This window comes from Thamnophis sirtalis, unplaced genomic scaffold (genome assembly GCF_051295495.1).
Source record: "Thamnophis sirtalis isolate CommonGarterSnake01/CBP01778 unplaced genomic scaffold, rThaSir2_p1.2 scaffold_15, whole genome shotgun sequence".
Lineage (NCBI taxonomy): Eukaryota > Metazoa > Chordata > Lepidosauria > Squamata > Natricidae > Thamnophis > Thamnophis sirtalis.
The window spans coordinates 25447695-25461581 of record NW_028261395.1 but is presented as its reverse complement, the minus strand read 5'-3'; the positions used below and the strand labels follow the sequence as shown (position 1 = coordinate 25461581).

General features: G+C 41.0%; 1 protein-coding gene across 12 annotated transcripts in view; it reads left to right on the top strand.

Moving 5' to 3' along the window:
- The window catches only part of KCNMA1 (potassium calcium-activated channel subfamily M alpha 1), a 648117-nt gene that overhangs the window by 539437 nt on the left and 94793 nt on the right, over positions 1-13887 (top strand). For all 12 annotated transcript variants that reach the window (XM_087702562.1, XM_087702561.1, XM_087702560.1 and 9 more), the window contains one exon: positions 5876-5999. In XM_087702562.1, the coding sequence (XP_087558688.1) occupies positions 5876-5999 (124 nt within the window). The remainder of the gene's footprint in view (positions 1-5875; positions 6000-13887) is intronic.

Here is a 13887-nt window from a genome sequence, read left to right as displayed (position 1 = left end):
TTCAGGAGTGTGAAGATCTGTCCGTGAATCTCAGAGACTCTGTGCCAAGTCTTTCCTTGCACAGCACTGCATTTGGAAAATATTTACATGGCAGCTTTCCAAGCTAGATAAGGTCTGTGGTCATAAATTCACATTTGAAAGACTGTTTGCCAGACCTTTGCTGAATGTGAATGAGAGAAATTCACATTCATTTAATAAAAGGGGGTTTGTTGGGACCAGGATTCATGCTTTTTTGGAGAAGCCTAGGTCAAAACAGCACTATGGAACAGAATATAAGTCTTAAATGCTATTGCTATAATTTAGACAAAATACGCCTTTTATCTACAATAGAAAATAAAAATAATCAAGTGGAAGACTCACTGATGTGTGGTTTTCAGATATGGCAAAGAAGCATCCATTATAGTCTAGGGTTTGTTCCCCACGTAGTTAAATTGCTTATATCCCCCCCCCCCCAAAAAAAGGGAGGGACTGCTGATAGATAAAAGCAAACTGAAGGCTGAACATCCTCACATCATTTTCATAAAATATGTGCAAATTGGCTGTGATGAGAGCTGCATAAAAATGGAGACAACTTGGAAACGCAGTATTCTTCTTTTGCAACTTCTTTTGCTAGGAATAGAGGAGAAATTTACTGGAGGATGAAATGCTATCATTCCACCTTAAGTGTTTTTATTTCTTCATGTTTTCCGATGCATTTGTGGATCGGAAAAAAAAGGTGTACAAAATGTATGGCATAGAATTGCGTACAAAATGAAAATACCTTACAGAAATCAAGTTCACAGGTTCTTAGTAGAAAGGTGGGGTAAATAACAGAGCATTTTCTGAAATGTTCCTATGAAAACAGCGTGTAGGTGCTATATACATTTTTGAAAAACAACTTACAAGGAAGGAGTGAAGTGAAGTGTGTGGAATTAGTTTGCATTCCTAAATTTGAAAAATGGGTACAAAAAAAATATAGATGTTTGCTAAAGCAGATAAAATGTCAAATTAGTACCAGTTTAATATTTATGGATGGCTCAGTTCTCTGTTGTAAGCTACTAAGTATGACTAGCTAAGCTGAAGGTCCGTCCACGTCCTTGTCTGTTTAATTTGACAAATGGCTTCTAAAACATGCTGAAAACATGGACATTTCATTGCTGAGTTTTCTTGTAAAAGTAGTGATCAGCCAGAAAATATTATTAAAAGGGTCCCTAGAGAGGGGGGGAGGGAGAGAGAGAGGGTGGGGGAAAGAAAGATCTTGTAGTAGGCATTGATGCAGAAACCATGTCCTATCCTGATACACACTTTTTGTTCCACATGCACCATCAATTTCCTCTAATTTTCAGGAAAGTTTTCCAAAGCTATACGTAGAGGTAGGCCGCGCCTCACCATGGCTCATTTAGTGACTGTTCCAGGTTACAACCATTTTTCACACTTATGACCACCGTGGCATCCCCCTGGTCACGTAATCAAAATTCAGATGCTTGGCAACTGGTCTAGGGTTTCCTGCCTGAGCTGTGTGTGTGTGTGTGTGTGTGTGTGTGTGTGCGTGTGTGTGTGTGTAGAAGAAGAAGGAGGAGGAGGAGGAGGAGGAGAAGGAGAGAGGAAGGGAAAGAGAGGGAGAGAAAGGAAGAGAAGTGGGAGGAAGAGGGAGAGAGAGAAAGAGAGAAAGGAGGAGGAGGAGTGAGCGAGGGAAAGAGAGAGGGAGAGAGAAAGAGAGGAAGAGAAGCAGGAGGAAGAGGGAGGGAGAGAAGAAGAAAGAGGTGGAGTGAAGGATGGAAAGAGAGAGAGGGAGAGAGAAAGAGAGGAAGAAAAGCGGGAGGAAGAGGGATGTAGAGAGAGAGAAGAAGAAGGAGAAGAAAGAGAGGAGGGGAAAGAGAGAGAGAAAGAGTAAGAGAGGGGAGGAAGAGGGAGTGAAAGAGAGAGAAAGAGGAAGAGAGAGACCCTCCAATTTACTGCTCTTGGTGCTGAGTGGAGAGGACCATAGGAACAGCTAATGCTAGATGACAAAAGGTGAGTGTATTAGTCACAAAACGTTTGCTGCATTCTCTCACAGCGGCGTGACAATCTTTGCAGCCAAGCCCGGCAAAGAGGACCTTGCCTGTGACAAACTGTCATCTTGGCTTGGTGGAGCTTTCGAGCGCCAGTCACAATAGTCAGAGAAGATTGAAGTGACAGAGGCCCACTGAGTAAATGGTGAAACATGCCTCGGATTATGAAATATTCAGCCGGGGTGTAAAAGCTCTAAATGCTTTTTCAATTATTAGCACCACCTGCTTTGGCTGCCTGCAGTCTCACTAACCGCATGCTAATTGCCACAATTTGTTAGGGCAGTTAGAAGCGAGAGTAGAAAAGGCAGGGGAAGTTACCCACCGGATCTGAAGGGGAAACCAAACACCACTGTCCTTCCTCCCTTAAAAACAAGACCACCGTAAGGAGCGCATAAAAAAAAAAGAAATGTTGCATATCCACAACTTCAGCATACACTGAAGACGTTATTGGCTTGATATGATATGTGGACATGGATCATAATGAAATTTGTAAGCTTCTTGACACAATGAAAGGGAGGTTCAGGGGTGAAAAGCTACTGGTTCAGGCACATACACACATACACATACACACATACACATACACATATACACATATACACATACACACACACACACACACACACATTCATTGAGGGAATTTTAAAAGGGCTGCGAAGAGACTGTTGCTCTTTAAAGTATAATATAAGCTCTCCCACGGCAAGTTTTCTGGAAAAGGAATTTGTGGTTTTGTTCGAGGCAGCCTTTCTATGAGTTATAGCATTGCATTTACTGTGGCTCTTGAGCTTCATTGATCATAAGCGGCATTATCTGCTCTGGAAAACTCAGAACATTTTTACTTTCTTCTGTGCTGGAACTTCAGTGTGCATAATTTTGGGGTAGATGTACAGAGGAGCTGGGTATTTGGAGCTATAGATATGAGAAGAGCCACTTGGTTGATTTTGTAAAACAAGCATTCCATTGCTTTGGGTTTATTTCTTTGTACAAACCTGAGGTGATGCATTGAAAGCCAGCACGATCTTCTTTTCAAGATTTTCTTTCAAAATGCACGATTTGTTCTAAAATAATAGGACCTTATCCTTTTTGGGGAGGTGGGTTAAATGTCTTCTATTCTATTCTGGGGACGCAGTGACTTAGTGGCTGAGACACTGAGCTTGTCGATCAGAAAGGTCAGCAGTTTGGCAGTTTGAATCCCTAGTGCTGCATAACAGAGTGAGCTCCTGTTACTTGTCCCAGCTTCTGCCAATATAGCAGTTCGAAAGCATTTAAAAAATGCAAGTAGAAAAAAATGTTTGGTGGGAAGGTAACAGTGTTCCTTGTGCCTTCGGTGTTTAGCCATGCCGGCCACATGACCACAGAGACATCTTTGGACAGCGCTGGCTGTTCGACTTTAAAACAGAGATGAGCAATGCCCCCTAGAGTCAGGAACAACTAGCACGTATGTGCAAGGGGAACCTTTAACTTTACCTATTCTATTCTACTCTAGTCTACTCTGTTCTGTTAAATGTCTTTATTCTATTCTATTTATTCTATAATTCTACTCTATTCCTATTCTATTCCTATTCTATTCTATTCTATTCTATTCTATTCTATTGATTCTGTAATTGTAATTCTACTCTACTCTATTCTATTTAGAAAAGCAGAAAAGGTGTCTGCACAGAAGCAGTATCTATTCTGGATCTAAAGACAGTTAGGAGGAACTCATTCAAAATATTTAACAGAATAACAGAGTTGGAAGGGACCTTGGAGGTCTTCTAGTCCAATCCACTGCACAAACAAGAAACCCTCTACCATTCCAGCTGTCTGATTCCTGCAACTGTTCTTCATATGTTTTAGCCTGCAGCCCCCTAATCATCTTAACTGAAGTCTGCACTCTTTTCAGAGTCTCTACATCTTTTTTTTTATAATATGGTGACCAAAACTGGATGCAGTATTCTAAGTGTGGCCTTACTAAGGCTTTATAAAGCGGTACTAAGATTTCATGTGATCTTGAGTCTATCCCTTTGTTAATGCAACATTGGATTGTGTTGGCTTTTTTGGCTGCTGCTCCACACTGCCCGCTCATATTTAAATAATTTTCCACTAGGACCTCAAGATCCCTCTCACAGTTACTGCTACTATAGCCAGGTTTCACCTAATCTGTACCTATGCTTTTGATTTTTCTTGCCTAGACGTAAAACCTTACCTTTCTCTAGGCTGAATTTCATTTTGCTAGATAGGACCCAGTGTTCAAGTTTGTTCAGATCCTTTTGGATCTCGAGCCCATTTTCTGGGGGTTTGGCTATTCCTGCTGTTTTAGTGAGTCGTGGTGGTGCAGTGGTTAGGGTGCAGTACTGCAGGCTAGTAGACTGCTGACTACTGGCTGCCAGCAGTTTGGCAGATCGAATCTCACCAGGCTCAAGGTTGACTCAGCCTTCCATCCTTCCGAGGTGGGTAAAATGAGGAGCCAGATTGTTGGGGGCAATAGGCTGACTCTGTAACCTGCTTAGAGAGAACTGTAAAAGTACTGTGAAGCGGTATATAAGTCTAAGTGCTATTGCTATTAGTGTCATCTGTAAATTTAATGAATTCCCCTTGTATTTTGTCACCATTTGGCTAACTCCTGAACCAATATGCATGCAGGTAAGGATAATTGCAGTAGCTCTTCTAATACAAGATTGATATGAGGATATTCACCTAGTAACTGTTTAATTTCAGAAATGGCTTTTGCATTCACACCTGTTAAAACAACAACAACAATAACCTGAACTCTAAAAGCTGTACATATTTTGTAGAATCTTTCTCTGGAGCCACACAACATTTGAAGGATAATGCGACAGATATCCGCTCTAGAATGTGCACTCATTTTGCACAGGGCCTTGACTAGTTGTTGCATTTAAATATGAACTTTTAGAAAAATGAAAACGTCTCTGGAAAGTCATGCATTCTGGATATGAATCTTGGTAGCCAGTTTGCTATAATTGATGTAATTGAAAGATTTAGATTGAGGATCCAAAATAAGATGGGGAGCATTTTAAAATATTTAGCATATAGCCTATTACACTTTCAAATGAGTCCAATCAGAATAGAATGGAATGGAATGCAGAATAGAGTGGGGTGGAATTGAAATAGAATAGAAGAGGATAGAACAGAATAGAATAGAATAGAATAGAATTACAGAACAGAATAGAATTACAGAATAGAATAGAATTACAGAATAGAATAGAATTACAGAATAGAATAGAATTACAGAATAGAATAGAATTACAGAATAGAATAGAATAGAATAGAATAGAATTCTTTATTGGCCAAGGAATTTGTCTTTGGTGCAAATGCTCTCAGTGTGCATAAAAGAAAAGATACATTCATTATGAATCAGATATTATATGTAACACAGACAATTGACCCCCCCCCCCACCCCCATGCTGCTTGATCAGGATGGGGTATTGGTTTCTTCAGGCTGAGGATCCAAAATAACATTGGGCAAATTTTGAAATATTTACAGCCTATTAAAGTTTCAAAAGAGTTCCATCAGATATTGTATGTAACACAAGCAGACAATTGACTTTCTTCCCCCACTTATGCTGATTGATCAGAATGGGGTGTTGGTTTCTAATTCTTTTCCTTCCTTGAAGATACTAGTGGAAGCTCTTATGGTGTTTACTTGGGAGGAAAAGATGTGTGTTTCAAGATAAAAGAAAACCAACTGTAACTGCAATTGTTCCTGTTCATCAAAACAAGCAAGGGACACGGAAACCACTCTCACATTTTCCTTGGTTCTTGAATGTGGGCATGGCACAGCATAGTCCATGTTTTATTCTTTGTTATGATTTGGGCTCATATTAATCCCAATGTATTTTCTTGCTCAGACATGATCCTTTATTAATTCCTGGCAACGAACAAGTTGACAACATGGATTGCAACGTGAAAAAATATGACTCCACAGGAATGTTTCATTGGTGTCCCTCAAAGGAGATTGACAAGGTTATTTTGGTGAGTATTTGAAGAAAAGGAAGCATTGCAATTTCAAGAGCTGCAGTGGCCCAGTGGTGGGAATGAAGTATTGCAGGCTAATTGTGCTCACTGCCAGGAGTTCGATTCTGACTCTCAAGTACTGGTTCTCCTAAAGTTAATGTATTTACATTAAAACCCTTCTTCAAATTGCAATTATTTTTACCCTTGCATAGTTACCTTTACATAAACTCAACCTCTACTCGTTCTTTTGTAATGATTTCCCCCCTTTTATAAATCTTTCTATCCTGTTACAAGTAGTCCTCATCCTACAATTACGATTGAGCCCAAAATTTATGTTGCTGTTTGTTAAGTGAGTCATGGTGGCGCAGTGGTTAGACTGCAGTATTGCAGGCTAACTCTGCTCACTGCCAGGAGTTTGATCCTGACTGGCTCAAGGTTGACTCAGCCTTCCATCCTTCCGAGGTTGGTTAAATGAGGACTCAAATTGTTGGGGGCAATAGGCTGACTCTCTAAACCACTTAGAGAGGGTGTTAAAGGACTATGAAGTGGCATGTAAGTCTAAGGGCTATTGCTATATTGTATAGTCAGATTGAATTATATTGACTTTCCTCCAGACTCTTTTGTGTTTTTGACGTTGGCCAGGACCACTTCGGTGTGCTAAGAATCCACACCAATGAGAAATCTGTGGACTACTACATTTTCTGTGACTTCCTAGCCATTTTCACAATTGTTGATGGTCTTAATGAGTTTGGGACTCATTGAGATTTACTCTTCTGTGTTAAGTGTCTGCAATTAGAGCTGCGTAGATGGTCGTTTCAGAAATTCAGTGGTAATTTGACTGACTCATTAAGCTAACTCTCCAAATCAAATTTGACAGGTGATTCGAACTAGCTAATCTGATGCCACTGGGTTGAATTCAGTCTCCTTCTTTTTTTTCTTTTTTTTTTTGCAAAAGCATAGCAACAGATTTTTTGACAATTGAATGAAACCAATAGGACAATTGACAAGCCCACACATGTTTCCTGTGTCTTTTCATAAGTCACATTCTATAAGTGTGATTTTCATGGTCATCCTTTGCCCTGGAAGAGTCAGAGCTGATTTTCAGTTTCTGCTTTCAGGTTTAAAAGATGGGGGGAGGGGCTGTTAAGTGCAGTACAGTAAATAACTGTAGAACATAGAACATAAATCATAGGACTGGAAGATACCTCAGACACCTTGTAGTCCAGTGGTGGGATTCAAATAATTTAACAACTGGTTCTTTGTCCTAATGACCTGCTGGGTAGGCATGGCTTGGTGGTCATGTGACTGGTGGGCATGGTCAACTCAACGTCACTCAGGTTGATGGGCACTTCGCTGTAGATGTTACAATGTAATAAGGGTTAACCAGAGAGGCAGTTTCTGTAAGCAGGGCAATAAAGATTAGGCTAGAAACAACACCAGAATGTTCCCTTCCTGCCTTCCTTACAGGATTAGCCCTGCAAAGTGGGGAAAAAAACACAAGGAGATGTCTTCCAACAACTGGTTCTCCGAACTGCTTAGAAAGTTAACAACTGGTTCTCCTGAATAGTGCAAACCAGCTGAATCCCACCACTGTTGTAGTCCAACCTTGGTCCAAGGCAGAAGATCTCCATTCATCTTCTTTGCAAACTCCTTAAGGCAGGGGTGTCAAACTCAAGGCCTAGGGGCTGGATCCAGCCCATGGGCCGCCCTGGAAATAGTGAACAACTATTTATTTATTTATTTATTTATTTATTTATTTATTTATTTATTTATTTATTTATTTATTTATTTATTTATTTGTCTTGTATGCCGCCCACTCCCGGAGGACTCCGGGCGGCTCACAAAAGACAAGGGAAAGGGGGGAACGAGACAAAGACAACATATTAAAAACAAAACCAACATTCACAATTTCCGTGGAGGTAGATGCTTCTCAGCTCCCCCCAGCCTGCTGGAACAGCCAGGACTTGGTGGCTTTGCGGAAGGCCAGGAGGGTAGTAAGGGTCCGGATCTCAACAGGGAGCTCATTCCAGAGGGCCGGAGCTGCAACAGAGAAGGCCCTCCCCCGGGGAGTCGCCAGCCGACATTGGCTGGCAGATGGAATCCAGAGGAGACCCAACCTGTGTGATCTAATTGGTCTGAGAGAGGTAATCGGCAGGAGGCGGTCTCTCAGGTACCCAGGTCCGATGCCATGTAGGGCTTTATAAGTAGCGACCAGCACCTGGCCTGCAGTGCTTCTGCCAGCAAAAATGGGCTCGTGATCTCTCTTTTTGGCTGCCCTGGCTTCCTGCAACCCTCTGCCAGTGAAAACAAAGCTCGAGCTGAATCAACCTTGAGCCAGTCAGGATCTTATATATAGGATCTTCATAGTCCTTTACAGCTCTGTCTAAGCAGTTTACAGAGTCAGCCTGTTGCCCCCAACAAACTGGGTTCTCATTTTACCAGCCTCGGAAGGATGATGAGTCAACCTTGAGCCAGTCAGGATCAAACCACTGGCAGTGAGCAGAGGCCATGGCAGCCAAAAACAGAGCTCGGGAGCCCATTTTTGCTGGCAGAGCACTTGGGCCACCACAGGCACCCCCGACATGAGTGGTGTCGAGTGGCCACGTCCATCCTGGCCACACACACACAGCCCCCTCAAGGTCAAACACAACTCTGGTGCAGCCCTCAATGAAATCAAGTTTGACACCTCTGCTCTAAGGTCTCAGCATCTTTTTTCCATCATGGTGACCAGAATTGTGGCCACACTAGTGTGCAGTATCACATAACTATATCCAAACTAATTAACCCTGAAGCGCCAAGCTGATAATTAGAAACTATTCAATGGAGCCATTTGGTTTCTTGATTAATGCATTCACTCCGATCATTTGTCATAGGAAAAATTCACAGGATCATTAAATTCTCCATATATGTCACTTGCAATTAATGCTCTATAACGACACTATCAGTGTGATGGAGCCGCTAAAACCCCAATCAACATTTAAAATGTGATATATGAGTTATTGGATACTTTTGATCAATATTGTACCTTTGATTACTGTCATCCAAAGTCGTATGTTATCATTAGAGATATGTATGCACCTCCTTCGTGCTACCCTTTATCTACATGGCAATTAATTGTTCAAGGATGTATAAAGGTACAGTATTTAATATAGAGATATCCACAGGGAGAGGATCATAAGTAGTAGCCACAAATACTTGATCCAAATCTTCTTTATATGGATCAGGATGTTAAAATGTAGGAAACTTAGAAGTAGCAGCTGATAATAATAGCACTTAGGCTTATATACCGCTTCACAGTGCTTTACAGTTTTCTCTAAGCGGTTGACAGAGTCAGCCTATTTGCCCTCAACAATCTGGGTCCTCATTTTACCCACCTCAGAAGGATGTAAGGCTGAGTCAACCTTGAGCTGGTCAGGATCGAACTGTGGGCAGTGAGCAGTGAATTAGCTTGCAGTACTGCATTCTAACCACTGTGCCACCATGGCTTGCAATTTATTCATTGCCTAGAACTTCAAGGCTTAAATATACATAACCCAAGTCTTACAAATATATACATAACTTTTAAAGGTACAATTGAATATCCATGGATCTTGTCTCAAAACCCTTGGCGGGGGGGGGGGGGGAGATACACCTTTTCCCCTGAGTCTTGTTTAAATAATTATTCTATTGTAAGAAATAATATCAAATATCATAATGAGAAAGAAAGAAAATGTATTCAGTTCCTAATTTCCAAAATCTGTGACTTTCCAGCCAAAAATGTTCATCAGAATAAAAAAAATTATAATCTCTCTCTCTCTGCATGTGTTCTTTCTTTTTTTCCATATTCCTTCCTTCCCTCCCTCCCTCCCATTCCCTCCTTCCTTCCTTCTATTCTTCCTTCCCTCCTCCCTCCCTCTGTCTCTTCTTCCTTCCTTCCTTCCTTCCCTCCCTCCTTCCCTCCCTCCCTCCTGTCTTTCCTTCCCTCCTTCTGCCCTCCATCTCTTCTTTCTTTCTTTCTTTCTTTCTTTCTTTCTTTCTTTCTTTCTTTCTTTCTTTCTTCCTTCCTTCCCCCTTCCCTCCCTCCTTTCCATCCTTCCTTCCCTCCCTCCTTCCTTCCATTCTTCTTCCCTTCCTCCCTCCTTCCTCCATCTCTTTCTTTCTTTCTTTCTTTCTTTCTTTCTTTCTTTCTTTCTTTCTTTCTTTCTTTCTTTCTTTCTTTCTTTCTTTCATGACTTCTTTGGAACCATCAGGTGATTCCTTGTAGTTTCAGTAAAGGAGCAGTCTGGCTTTTTTTTCAAGATTCAGAATAACAGAATAACAGAGTTGGAAGGGACTTTGAAGGACTTCTAATCCAACCCCTTGCTCAAGCAGGAGACCCTATACTATTCCAGACAAATGGTTGTCCAATCTCTTTTTAATAGCTTCCAGTGATGGAGCACCCACAGCTTCTGAAGGCAAGCTGTTCCACTAGTTAATTGTTCTCACTATGAGGGAATTTTCTCCTTAGTTCTAGGTTGCTTCTCTCCTTGATTAGTTTCCACTCATTTCTTCTTGTCCTACCCTTCAGGTGCTTTGGAGAACACGTTGACCTCACTCTTCTTTCTACCCAATGACGGAATAAAAATTGTTTTAAGGAACCTTTTCATTAACCTTCATATGACAATTAACATGTGGCATCTATTTTCAAGGTTGTGTGGAAAGCTGGAATTCCCCCCCACCCCCCAATTTGTGTATCTTGCTCCTTGCGCTTGTCCTTACATTCATCCATTTCTGCTTTTTTTTAAAAAAAAAAAACCTTCATTTTCCCCACCTTTTTCAAGGCAAATCTAAGTAAGGGGGGGGGAGAGAATGAGCTGCTTCAAAAAACAGCATTTTTCCTCTTGCGTTCTGTCCAATTTTTGTTCCGGTTACATTTGAATGTGCTGTACTACAAGGATGTTTCTCTCTCTTTTTGCCTTCGTTATCCAGTGATTGAGAGCTATTTTTATTTCGCATTTATCCAGAGGTGCCATCCAGTGCAACGTTTCTCTGAGATCACCTCCTATCAGCTAGGATATGTAAAGATTCTGCTTAGAGTTTCAAAGGATCCCCTGGATTTCAGTTGGGGACAGCCATCAAACTGACTTGATTAATCTAATCTAATTACCTTGTTACTTCTGACTCCGTTAGTTTTGCCAAACGTTTGCGTCACTTATGTTCATCTGCTTGTGTGTCGCACCAGCAACTCTTACACATCGCCACTCACCCTGCGGCTGTGCGACACCGAATCCCACTGGATTTTCCCTTCATTTAGTGGGGGTAGATTTTGATTTTTTGAGATTTCCCTGGACCGCTGAGTAACACAACCAATAATAGTGACAACTCTGGTTTAGTCTAACGATCATATGACAGAACCTTGTTCCTTCTCGTTCTCGGGGGAGCTTGTATAATAACCATGACATTGTCTGCGATTGCAGTATTGGCATTTGAGCGATCAATAAACCAGCCAGTTCCACTGAGTAAACTGTTAAGGATTGGATTCAAAATGATTCAAATTGATATGCATGCCACAGTGTTCATTAGACCACCAGGGACAAGTTCTCCATACGTTGTTAAATAACTGAGGGCGACAGATGTCAGCTAGAATATTTTAAGTATATTTTAAACAGAGACGACGCTTAATGACCTTAATGTTCCACTTCACGAAGTTTGCATGGTCAAAAAAAAAATGACATTAGAAGATCCCTCCGTGTCTGGTTATGATTGAAGATCCGTTTACTAGGTTTGCCACTGTGTGTGTAAAATATATGTACTGTTTGTGTGTCTGTGTGTGTGTGTGTGTGTGTGCAAGTGTGTGTGTATTTATGATTATATTTGTATACATGTACACACACTCACAAACATATATATATAGAGAGAGGGAGAGGAAAGGAGTGAAGGAAGAGGAAGGAATGAGGAAGGAAGAGGAAGGAAGGAGGAGAAAGGAAGGAAGAGAAAGGAAGGAGGGAGGGAGGGAAGGAAGGAGGGAGGGCGGGAGGGAGGACTTCATAGCAACATATGCAAACTGCACTTAGAATAGTCACATTTTTAAACATTTCTATGAGCAACCTGCCTCCTTAAGGCGATTTTACAACACCAGGCCTGCAAATCGCAAATGATAGCTGTTGAGTCCTATCAGCTTCATCTCTCTTGAAAAGATAAGCAGTGGCTCTCAGCTTTAATTGTATTCATTTAATTCCATGGTAGGAGCACAGTGGCTTGAGCGGCTGGAACACTGGGCAGGAGGTTAGCAAGCCCATGTTCGAGACCCACAGTTACGGGGTTAAGTTCTCGTCCTTCACTCCAGCTCCTGCTGGGGACATGAAAGGAGCTCTCAACTGGGCGTCCCCCGGGCGATGGTGATGTCATTGGCTAATCCTTTCAGCCCAGAGGCATCTTGGTGCTTCTGACTAATAATAATAATAATAATAATAATAATAATAATAATAATAATAATAATAATAATAATAATAATAATAATAATAATAATAACAACCCTAGGCCCCTGGGTGGGGCCCGACTAGTAACCAATGCCAAATCCGGCGAAACAACTGGCCGCTGTGATACAATTGTACAATAATAATAATAATAATAACAACAACAACAACAACAACAACAACAACAACAAGAAAAACAACAATACCTGGAGATGCACGAATTGAAGATAAACAGCAAGAAAAAATCACAAAGTACCGGGACCTGCAAATTGAAGTTGAGCGACTGTGGAAAAAGAAATTGTGTGTTGTCCCGATTGTAATTGGAGCCCTTGGAGCAATACCTAAAGGGCTACCTCACTATTTGGAAATTTTAAATTTATCAGACTTGAACATTCTGATTCTACAAAAAACCACCGTTCTTGGAACAACGTATATCCTCCGACTTTACCTTAATAGTTCCTAGGTCCTTGGTTAGGACTCGAGCTATTGAGCTACCAACCAGCCCCAAAGGCTGTGAATCTCACCAAAGATTATAATAATAATAATAATAATAATAATAATAATAATAATAATAATAATAATAATAATAATAATAAAACCAGCAGTGGTAATTCCAGTGGTAATTGGCACACTGGGTGCTATTCCAAAAGCACTGGAATTACATTTAAAACAGTTAAAAATTGACAAAATCACCATCAGTCAAATGCAAAAAGCCGCACTGCTTGGATCTGCACGCATATTACGAAAATACGTTACGACGTCCTAGGCCCCTGGGTGGGGCCCGACTAGTAACCAATGCCAAATCCAGCGAAACAACTGGCCGCTGTGATACAATTGTATAATACCCTATGGAAAGTCAGAAATAGAAATCCAATCATTGACAAACACAGTCCGAGTATTCAGCACCGATATTTCAATGCAGTTTGGCATGGAAAAATGTGCCACTGTATCCATAAAAAGGGGCAAAATCACTGCATGTGAGGGAATTGAAATGCCCAATGGCCAATTAATTAAATGCAAAGAAAATGAAGCCTACAAATACTTAGGCATTCTGCAGTTGGATAACATCAAGCATGGAGAAGTAAAAACTGTTGTCAGGTGAGAGTACACCAACAGAGTTAGGAAAATTTTGAAATGTAAATTGAATGGTGGAAATACAATCAAGGCCATAAATACCTGGGCAATACCAGTTATAAGATACACAGCTGGTATAGTTAACTGGACACAAGCTGATTTGGACCTTTTGGACCGAAAAACCAGGAAACTAATGACAATGCACTACAGTTTACATCCACGTGGTGATACTGATAGACTGTACCTGCCCTGTAAATCAGGTGGCAGAGGATTATTACAAGTGAAGCAAACAGTTGAAGAAGAAAAACATGCACTGGCTGATTATTTAAAAGAAAGTCAAGAACATCTATTAATCGAAGTAAAGAACAAAAATCTACTGAAGGCCCAACAGACGAAAC